The sequence below is a fragment of the Mycteria americana genome, chromosome Z (genome assembly GCF_035582795.1).
Source record: "Mycteria americana isolate JAX WOST 10 ecotype Jacksonville Zoo and Gardens chromosome Z, USCA_MyAme_1.0, whole genome shotgun sequence".
Lineage (NCBI taxonomy): Eukaryota > Metazoa > Chordata > Aves > Ciconiiformes > Ciconiidae > Mycteria > Mycteria americana.
In genome coordinates, this window is record NC_134396.1 from 44,173,195 (window position 1) to 44,184,663 (window position 11,469).

Below are 11,469 nucleotides of genomic sequence, written 5' to 3' on the forward strand. Positions count from 1 at the left end.
GGAGTCCAAAAGTGTGAGTGCATCCTGCACCTTGAACATCTTTTGGACATATTTCTCTTCATCCACATCTACAGTGTTAGCTGTTTTTATCAGGTTTGTGAGTCAAATACTCAGTTTGCCATTATAAGCTGTAGCAAGCATATTTGTCAGCCACACAACATACGCAGGCGTTATCAAGCTGAATAGCCATTTAGTTAAAAGTTTACACACACACATCCCCATTAACGGCATCCATAGTCAACAATTTGAATGCATACATAATCGGTGTCTGGTTGCATTAAGAAGCACTTTTTTGAAAATTTCAGCACATTAATACATTGTTCCAAATGGCAACCATCCAGATAGTTGCTGTCTTTTGTTGTGTCCTGTGTCTCCTAGAATACTTAATTTTGAATGATGAATTTCTGGTTTTCTTGAGGGGAAAAATACTTATTTTTAGAGTTAATAATGTATAGGGGTTTTTTTGCCCTGTTAAGCAGTATGAGGAAAGGAGCGACACTGCTTCCATGAAACAATCCCTTTATTTATGACTTCCAGATTTTGTCACTAACAGACACTGAGAATTGCTTTTCTCTTTGTTGCTCCTTAGTAATGATTTTGTATTTGTTTATCATGGTTTCTTCACAGATATTGATGAATGTGAACGCAACCCTCTGCTGTGTAGAGGTGGCACATGTGTGAACACTGAAGGGAGTTTTCAGTGTGACTGTCCTTTGGGACATGAGCTGTCACCATCACGTGAGGAATGCATAGGTGAGTTTCAACTCAGAATAGTAGTCATCAGCTTTCTAAGAAGAGTGGTTATTTGTGCTATGAAAACTTCTTGTGTCTGGCAAGGATGGGGTCTCAGGAATATCTTATACAAATTCGTGCTCCTCTTTTATATGAATATCTTCAAATTAAAACCTTGTAACAGGTCCCGTAAAATCTCCAGTGCCCTTAATGTTCTTGACTTCAAAATGGAGTATTTTACCAAGCCTCTTGGGGATTATTTAGTAACTGAAAGGATTGTACCACTCATGTTGGCAGCTTTCAAGTAAAATACATACAAGCACAAAATGCACTTCATTCCTACAGTCACAAAGAAGTATTGTCCCTTATTGAAATGCAGCTCTCCTTTTTGCACATAGTTCACCAAAATGGTGAAAAAATGCAAAAAACATAATGCATATTATCTTTGGTTTCCATGTTTGATGCATAGTTGCTTCAAGAGTTGGTTTAAACCATCAGACTGTGCAGTTAATGCTCAGAGACCAGAAATAAAGAAGACAAACCTTTGGACACTGGCTTAAACATACTGTTCAGAGCTCTACACCATGAACTGGAACATACTAAGAACAAGAAAGAAATTGAAAAAGCCTGAAAGCCACCAGTTCAAAATATTACCTCTCACCCTCTTTCTCTGGCATTGGAGCAGTTAGTCTACATTCCAAATAACAAGTAATTGATGTGAATGATTCTTTTCCAGATGTAAACGAGTGCTCGTTAAGTGACAGTCTCTGCAGAAATGGCAAGTGTGTGAACATGGTTGGAACGTACCAGTGTTCCTGTAACTCTGGGTACCAGGCCACTCCTGAGAGACAAGGCTGCATAGGCAAGTGTTGTACACCTTCACCTATGTATTTGTGCTTCAGCGTATATCATTTCATCTGTCTTTGTTTTTATTTCATTTCATACCTTCCTTTTGAAACTGAGCAGGGCCATCTTCTCATCTGCTATTAGGTATATCATGAACTATCATAGACCGTTCTGCTACCTTAGAAGTATAAAGAAGGTATAAAAAAATTGTTGCTGTACTGAACTCTGCAGAATGCTTTGAGAAAAAATATTCTTATGGTACTACTCCATTAAAATCAGAAGCTTGAGCTAACAACCAGAAAATACTGCTTGGTTTCTTGATCAAGCAAGAACGTCCCCACGCATTGATGGTTCCTCTCTCACTTTTTCTCCTTACTGTATATATCTCTTAAGTCCTTCACTATAGTAATACTGAATTACGTAGTTGTCATCACATTGGTAAGGAGAACAGAGGTATTGAGAGGGTTTTTTATTTGTTGGTTTTGTTTATTTTTTTGCAAAATATAAATTTGTGCTACATTTCAAGCTTTAATGAAACCTAAGTTTCGCAGGGCTTTTCTTTCTTTCCTTTCCACATGTTGTCTTTTGCACTTTTTTTACATCCCTAGTAATACATATGAACAAAAGCAACAACTTAAAGTAGCCACTTTCTCCCACAGATGAAAATGCAGTTGAAGAAGAGAAAGCTGAACAAAGTATAAATCAGAGACAGTAGAGTGAGAATAAAAATTGAGAATCATATCACTGATAAACTGTTTCTTCTGCTAAGTAAAATGGCAAGAGAAGATTACTTTTCCTTATAAAAGTAGACTTACTACTAATGTTGCTTCCCCAGATATTGATGAATGTATGATAATGAATGGAGGCTGTGACACCCACTGCACTAACTCAGAAGGCAGCTATGAATGTAGCTGCAGTGACGGCTATGCTCTAATGCCAGATGTCAGGACATGTGCAGGTAGGTTTTAATATCTTAAAAGTTCCAGCATCATATCTTTCAGCCAATATGAACATGGTATTCTTTTAGTGGATCCATATCAGAGTGACAGACTTACTATCTGCTTTTTTTTTTGCAGATATTGATGAATGTGAAAACAATCCAGATATCTGTGATGGCGGGCAATGTACTAATATTCCAGGGGAATATCGCTGTCTCTGTTATGATGGATTTATGGCTTCTATGGACATGAAAACTTGTATTGGTAAGTACCTGTATGCACCAAATTTAATGCAAGTCTAAAAATTCAGCAGCTAATGTTCTAGGATGTTCTGCTGAATCCTTGAAACTGAGTATTGAAACTATGTCTGTTATAAAAAAAAAAAAAATACCTGTAGATCTTTCTTGCCTATCACTATAGATGTCAGGAAGAGTAGAAAAAAATTTGGAATGTCCATAAAGATGAATCCAATCACATAGTTCCAAAAATAGGAGTGATTTAATTGTGATGATACGATTCTTCTAAAACATCTTTATTGAGATTATTTGAGTGCTCTAGCATTTTCTTCTGTCTCTTCTAAATGTTTTAGTTTATGCTCTCATGTCGTGGTTTAACCCAGCCGGCAACTAAGCCCCACACAGCCGCTCACTCACTCTGCCCCGGTGGGATGGGGGAGAGAATCAGAAGAGTAAAAGTGAGAAAACTCATGGGTTGGGATAAAGACAGTTTAATAAGTAAAGCAAAAGCCGTGCGGTTTCTAAAATCTAAAACACAGTTCAGGTACAAACTACATTATTCCTTAGGAGAGATTTTCTTCCTAATGGAAAGTTTTCATCATACATGCAATGCTCAGTGAAATTGGGAAGAACAGGGAGACATCAGTAGCAAACTTGCATCTCTCTTGAAATTTCAGTCTGCAAAGGCAGCAAGTGCTGAGCAGTTGCATTGTTGAGGTGTCTGGAAGGGAGTCTGGCACAAGAGCACATCATCAGTCCTGATGCTGTTTTTCCTTGTGACTATTTTTTTTTTAATATTGTTGTGGGAAAACTTTTCTGGTTGTGGCTTGTCACTTGTTCTTTCTGCAAGGGTCTTTCCCCACTCCACCTGCAGCCTGACTTCTCCATGAATGTTACCCTTGTGGTGACTTTGCGTCTTTGTATGTGGCAGAGAGCACTCTAGCTTCTGGAAGCATTTCTTCTCAAGGGCATGCTCTTAATGTCTCTGCTCTTTACCCTCTCCCAAATCGGCTTTCAGCAACACCATCGGCGCAATGTTTACTGACCTCTTCTTTCATTCCTACTTAACCTCAGCTTTGATAGACATTTTGATTTTTCTTGCTCTCTTGAAATGTCTTGAAGTTTGTTTCAGCTTCTTTCACAATTAGAGGGACTTTTTTTCTTGTCAGCAAGGAATTCACCCCGCCACACATGCATACATACTTGGGATCATTAATAAAAATTATTGCCTAGCTACCCATTTTCTAACGGCACAGCAGAGTGATAGATATAGGTCTGTACTAAAAAGCTGCCAAGGATCCATAGGCATTCTCCAAAACCTAAACGGAAGGCTGTGCCAGAGCTACTCATAGCCATGAGCTACTAAGAGAAGGAGTTTGAAGTTTCCTTGTGGTGTTAAGAGTTCCCTGTTTGATATGCTTCATAGTTGAGGCTTTTCCAGTGAGATTTTGGAAGAAGCAGGTCAATTCTTATGTTCCAGGGGTGTCTCAGCAAGCCGAACTACAGAGTCTGCAACTCCTGCAACTGAGGAGATTTAGAGCATGGCAGCTTTCCTTTCCCTCATACTGTGACAACTGAATATACTGGGGAAGTAAAGGTTGTTGTAATGAGAGTGTTCAGAAGACTGACGAAATCAGCCCTGTTTTAAAATACAAAACCAAATTTTACTAAATTCATTTAATAACAACACATTTGCCAATGGTCAGTTCTTACGCAATATTGATCATTATCACTGCACATACAAAACCATTAGGTTTTAACAATCACGTTCTAAATTATATGCAAGTATACAATAACACAGAGCTGTTGCAGGTAGTTTGCATTGACTGGCTTCCAGCCCGTGGTGTTGCTTAGTCACAAAGGTCAAGGTGGTCGGGCTTGAGCGCTTGTCTACAAGAGAAGCTGTAACTGAAGTGGGTCTCTCTTCTTTCTTCTCCAATTTTCCGTGCTTATGTTTTTATGCTGTCACATAATGTTTATGTTTACCCTGTCACAAAAAAGAGGGTCCCTTCTACTTCTTGTAGGGCTTATCTTGTTTTCTTGTCTTGCCAGTCATTCTTCTGGTGTACCTGTGAGGTTTTCCTGCCAATTTGCAGTCCCTTGTGCTTATATTGTCCTTTTGTCTGGCAGCTTCCATGATGTGCCCTACATGCAGCTACGCCCGCCTTTCTACGTCCTTTTGTCAGTCTCCTTGCTCACATCCTTATGCAAAACTGTGTCTAGCTATGCCATCACAGCATTAACACAATACTTACATGCTATTGCTAGTTATACTCTTTTAGCATGCTTATATTGGGGTTTAAGGCAAGCTAATATTAATTATGTCCATATTAATACACTTTTAATTTATATGTGATGTGGGCCTCTGCTTTGGCAGATTCTAGCTGCATTGCATGACGTCTTCGTTCACTCAAAAGGACAACTACAAATACCAGAAATGCCTTTTCATCCACAGTACAGTGACTGTCTTTAATGTCATAATATAATACTGTTAGTTAATATAATTTCAAAGGACAAATGGAAATATTGGACAAGGTATTTTAAAAGCTCTTGGGCCTTGTGGCCCCACTGCAGCGTGACTCAGAACACTGGTATGAAACTCCTCTGTTACCCCCTTGACAGATGCCCAATTCTGGTTTATTCTTACACCAGTTTCATTGTTTCGTAAGATTAATTGTCTTTTCTAAGTTGAATTCTTATTAAAGAAACTGATTGAATTTACTTTTTTATAATTTCGACAAATGCTATTCAGAGGTATCGACACACTTGTATATATCATTATTCAATTTTAAATAATGATCAAAATGTGTAAACTGAAACCTGTAGATAATATTAGTACAGAAAAAGTAATTTAATGTATAAATGCTTCTTTGAAAGAAAATTATAGCTATGTTATGATCAAGAACATGTTTTTAAAAAATGCTTTAAAGTGATTCTTGTAAGAAATAATTTACTTCATAGTCTGATAATTAGCATTCTGAACTAATTAGAAAACACTAGGGTATTTGAACTAGTTTCATCCGTACTTGTTTTTAGGGAATTAAAAGAATACAGAATGGAACGGCTGAAATATATTATGATGAAGATTAATAAATGCCACATTTCGTAGGGGTGGACCATGCTTCTGATATTTTCACCTGAATGAAAGTATTCCAAAAGACAAAGTATGCTGTTAAATGACAGTGATGTTCAACTAATAATGAATTTATGTGCGCTTACAGATGTGAATGAATGTGATTTGAATTCCAACATCTGTATGTTTGGGGAGTGTGAAAACACTAAAGGTTCCTTCATTTGTCACTGTCAGCTAGGATATTCAGTCAAGAAAGGAACCACTGGATGCACAGGTAAAGCAAATTTCCAGCATATATATCATGGTGTGCACATACCTTGGTTGGCTTTCAGGTAAAATAAATGCACAAGTGTTCACACACAAGTGAGAGATTGGTATCTGTACATAATAGTAAATATAAGAGTAAGTATTTTACATTTGTCAGCATGTATCCAGAGTTTGAAAAGGTACGTTCCTTGACCAGTATCAATGATATGAGAGGCCCCTTAAGTAACTGTAATTTTAAAGGGAAAGCTTTTATCAGTATAGATTGTGGGAATATCTGTGGTATGAAACATAGCTTGGATGGGCATAGCTGCATTTGTATTAGATGTATTTTATCAGTACTCATTTGTCATACATACTTAAAGTATGAACTCATCTGTCAACTAAAGCTGCAGGAAATGACCCTGTAGTCTAAGAGCAGGACAAAAGGAAAAAAAGGTAGAAGAAAAGAATGAAAAAAAAGGGATGATGTAAAAGGGGAAGTATATGCCATCCTTCAACCCATGCTACAAATTTTAAAGAATCATAGTCAGTCAGTTTCAACCTCAACAAGTTCCTGTGGTCGTTAAGCAGTACCTTGTCTTCTGCAAACTGGGTCCACTGCATTCAGGAAGCTAAGTTCATCCAAAATTATTATTCTAGGAAAGCTGAAATAATCACTCCTATAATTTGGTCTTTAAGAATTTGTTCTATAATTACTAAAATCTTGGACTAATAATTTTTATAACTGAAACGTGACTGTGCACCCAAAGGTCTCATCCCATTTTTAGACATATAAAGACCAGCATATTTAATATGTCTGGAAAATAGCTTTAATTTCAAACTGAAAAGCAGTTGCAGGAAAGCAGAATAATTTTTGTCATGTTTACAAACAAAGAACAAAATGAAAATACAGTTGTCACTATTTTTTATGAATGGATAATAGAAAGTAACTTGCTTGAATTATTCTGTAGTCTTGAACATTTGTTTTTTAAAGGACTGCAAACCTGCACAGTGAAAATAAGCAACAAGTAAAAGGAACATAATTTGTAATATTCTGGTGCTCCTGATGTAAATACTAATAGTTTATTTTGTGCTTGTAGATGTGGATGAGTGTGAAGTTGGTGCTCACAACTGTGATATGCATGCCTCATGTGTCAACGTACCAGGAAGTTTTAAATGTAGTTGCAGAGAAGGATGGGTTGGAAATGGCATTAAATGTATTGGTAAGTATACAGAAAATAAAGCATTTATCTTTTTCCCTTTTTTTTTTTTTTTTTAATGAAAGCATGTAATGTGACTGTTTGATTACTCTATTAGAAACAAAGTATTACTCTTCTGTGTACTGCACTCTGTGGATAGATGGGTCTGCAAGATTCTTATGTTTCAGGGGTTTGGTTTTCTGAGAAGAAAACTGGTTTTGTCTCAGAAGCCTATCTGTGTAACATCTTACTGAATTAACTGTGTATTTTACAAAGTTTCCATATAACTGCTAGAATGTGCAAAATAACAAAAATCAGTCAAAAATAAAATGGAATTTGTTTTGTGATTTCCTGCCAGTAAGATATTATTTCTGTTACTTAATACAATTTTTTGTCTAGTTTACAGGCCCTAATATAAAGCAGATTGGTCTTGAGTTATGGGAAACTTGATTTTACTGTTGCTGGGCAGCAGAGTAGCATCACATGCCCTTGCCTTCATCTTTTATTTTGGTGTGTAAAAGATTGTAATATTTACCTTTTTTTCAGAACATTTTGGGATCTGTGGAAGAGGAGCTTTGTTTAAGAATCAGGCTTTATTGGTGTAATATGTGAAAGAAAAACTACCATATTATGAGATTTTACTGCAGGCCAGATTTTCTAAGCTTTTTAAGGCATATCTGAAAAAAAGGGCAAGGCCCCTTGGTCTTTATTATTATCATTTAATTAAAAATATGTGAGATTCTACTAAGTAAATAAAAAGTCCCATCTGAAGGAGAAAATTTTAAGAAGTTTTTCCAGCAGCGTCCTCGTAGTTAGAACAGCTCCCAGGTATAGAATGTTTTCCCAGGAGACCACTCTGCAGAAGGGTAACAAGGGACTGTCGGCTACCCCATAGTGTGACTCTAGCCACACTAGCTACTGTGACTCATGTGTCATGGACCCATATGGCCATTTCCATTAAACATGCCCTTGAGGGGAAGGAAAGTCTCTTTTTTTCTTTTTCTTTTTTTTTTTTTTCCATCCAAGTTGACATCCAAGTAAATAAGAAAGCTTGCATTAACTTTCATGGAGTTACATTGTTGTCACATTCTTCTATTACTTGAGAAGACTCTCCAAATGTATGGCAGATTTTCACCTCACTATATTTCTTTGGTTTATTGTTTTTTTAACTCATTTTGAATTCAGGTTCTTTACCAGGATATTAACATTCAAGTAACAAGTCAGCTGAATTCCATCTGTTGCTTGGAAACTTTTTACCCAATCCCATGCATTTTAATTTAAAGGAAGAAATATTAAAATGAAATCACTGTAGATTAACCCTGTATCTTCTAATGGAACTTTGTACATTTATGGAGACATAAATCATCTTTGCAGTTGCACTCGTTAGCTTGAAAGTTAATTGTAAGCCAAGTATACTGACTGCTCTGCTACTGCTTGCATTCTTTTGCCCCTGATGTGCAGATCTTGATGAATGCTCCAATGGAACCCACCAGTGCAGCGTGAATGCTCAGTGTGTGAACACCCCAGGGTCATACCGCTGTGCCTGTGCGGAGGGATTCACCGGGGATGGATTTACTTGTTCTGGTAAGAAGTGTCTGTGAAAAATGACTTGTTGCTGATTATTTCTGTTGTATGGAAGCTTTGTAAATTAGATCTAAGCCCAAAGTGCAAGATAATAAATGTAAAAGTGTCTTTTAAGATCAGGATTCTTCCCATCTGCTGAAGAAATGCTAACAAAGGCAACTGATTGTTCTTTTGATTTGTATGCCAAATTGGACCCACTGGGCCCATTTGTTGGGTGAAGTTCCTGTCTACTTCCTCCTCCTGCTCCTCCTCCTCCTCCTCCTCTTCATGCCAATTTTTTTGAACGTGCATGTGCTGCTTGCAGCAGCAGGCTCTCTAGTAAAGAACAGAAAACACCAGCTCTCTGTTACGGTTCCTTTCTTGTAGGCCAGGTCTGTCGTTGTCAGGGAAGGCAACATCTGTTTTCCCCTCACTATGTTAGTTGAACAGGATTTAATCATTAACATAGAACTTGTTAAAAAGAAAAACAAATTACAGCTGAAAAATATTGCCCATGATCTCTGCATTTAAATTTGTTGGTAAATGCTCACTGTTAAGAATGAACATTGTTTTGCACACAGCAAGTGATTAAAAATAAACTGATGTGTAAAGTATTATATAAAGTGTAAAGATTTCTTATTAAACATTAATGGCAGAGTATTAAGTTACTGTGTTTTTTATCACTTACAGAGTGGAGATGCAACAATATCTCTGCTCTTGACTTCTGAAATGTCCTGTTATGTGGTCAGCAAATTGGAAGATTTGAAGGAATGCATCCTAATGATAGTAAAATACCCAGAAACTAATGTGAATGCATTCATTATTAGCTAACTGGCTAGTTTTAAATCAAAATTAATTTACACCTTAACAAGACAGTCTTCTGATTAGTATTGTAAGTTTTTTTATTTCAGACTAAGAATCTTCAAATATTATTTGTTTATGTGTTTCAAGTTTGCGGTTAATGAACGAGAACTTTCATCCCTGTTATTAACACACACTGTTTCAGATCTGTTTTTTTAAAAATCAGATGGAGTACTAGGGATTGACTAATAAAATGAAGAAAGTATATTGAAAATTTTTTTTGACAATTATAAGCATATCTGAAAAAATGATGTGTCCGTATGATAACTTCATAGTAAACTGACAGTAGTGAATGCCTTCCTTTGTCATTCTGCTCTTTTATAGGTCTTAAAAAAAAAAAAAAAAATCACTTTTGGGGCATACTAGAAGAATCCCCAGGAGTGTGCAAATGGTAGTTGTAATGTTCATAATCCTCAAAGAATATTTTCTAAAATGCATATGAAAATAATTTTCTATGTATGATTCATTTAAGAAATTTTGCCTTTTGAATGTGTTTTATGTCAAAGTAACATAGCGATATATACCAGGAGGCAAAGTTTTGACTTTGTAAGCAAAATATTCAACTTATTTGTCAAAGTTAATAGAGTACTAAATCTGAAACCCTTGTATAATTAAAAAAAAATTAAATCTGTTAGTGAAAAACAAGGAGTAAGGAATCATGGCAGGGTAAAAGGAATAATTTTGGAAATGACATTATGTTTGCTTTTCTGCATTCTTTCAATTTACTTCATCTTCAGGTGTAAATGTTTTATATCAACAATACTCAATGGCAGTATTATTTTGAACGTCAGGATAATATTATTTGTATTTTGCTACTGAAACATGTAGTTTCAAAGAAATTTGCTGTCTCCTACAGATGTTGATGAATGTGCAGAAAATGTTAATCTGTGTGAAAATGGACAGTGTTTGAATGTCCCTGGTGCTTACCGTTGTGAGTGTGAGATGGGATTCACTCCCGCCTCAGACAGCAAGTCATGCCAAGGTAAGCCACTGGTACTTCAAGTTCGTTTTCTGAGTTTGGATTGGCTGCTATAAAGCAAACAACAAGAAGTGCTGGAAGGACCTCAACCTGGAAGAAGAATATTCAGCACATGCTTCACATATAAGTAATTTCTTCAGGCAAGGATTATTTTGCAGTGTGAATTATGTTGAAGGTAGCTTTCATCTTTTTATGAAGTTTTCCTGTCCTTGGTCCAAAAATCCCAGAGTAGAAGTTTGGCTCAGTAATTTTGGTTTTTTAATTATTTTTCTTTTTGTCACTAGCGAATAGTGTGTGGAAAATCCTGTGTTCGTCACTGGTTTATTTAGTGTGTTTATATAGCAGACACAAACTGCATTAAATGGCCTCATTTTAAAATAAATGTTTTCAGGAAAATTGAAGTAGGCAAATCACTGCTATATTTGACAAGTTTGTAACACTCCTTAAAATGCATATTGGAGATTTTTTATCATTACCCTTTCTCTCAGTATTGTACCAGATCATCTGAATTGCAAAAGGAATGCTTATCTTTCTAGTTCGATTCAGCTTCTATTCCCTGTTATGTTCTTATGTCTTTTTTTGTTTGGTATAAGAGAACTAGATATTAGATAAAGTCTTTTTAGCTGGTGCTCCAAAGCTTTTTAACTTATTTCAGATTTAATGGTGGAAACCTCATAATGCCTTAGGAATTTAAAATTCTTGATGAGACAATTAAAAACAGATTCCAAAATGTAGTCTCTAAAATTCAGTCCATAACTTGACATGTTCAAACATTCAGGTGTACATGTATGAATGA

General features: G+C 36.1%; 1 protein-coding gene across 1 annotated transcript in view; it reads left to right on the forward strand.

Moving 5' to 3' along the window:
* FBN2 (fibrillin 2) overlaps positions 1 to 11,469 on the forward strand; it is a 183,068-nt gene that overhangs the window by 122,386 nt on the left and 49,213 nt on the right. Inside the window, exons 27-34 of the mRNA XM_075488433.1 lie at positions 628 to 753; positions 1,469 to 1,594; positions 2,414 to 2,536; positions 2,655 to 2,780; positions 5,974 to 6,099; positions 7,172 to 7,294; positions 8,732 to 8,854; positions 10,551 to 10,676. Of these exons, the coding sequence (XP_075344548.1) occupies positions 628 to 753; positions 1,469 to 1,594; positions 2,414 to 2,536; positions 2,655 to 2,780; positions 5,974 to 6,099; positions 7,172 to 7,294; positions 8,732 to 8,854; positions 10,551 to 10,676 (999 nt within the window). The remainder of the gene's footprint in view (positions 1 to 627; positions 754 to 1,468; positions 1,595 to 2,413; positions 2,537 to 2,654; positions 2,781 to 5,973; positions 6,100 to 7,171; positions 7,295 to 8,731; positions 8,855 to 10,550; positions 10,677 to 11,469) is intronic.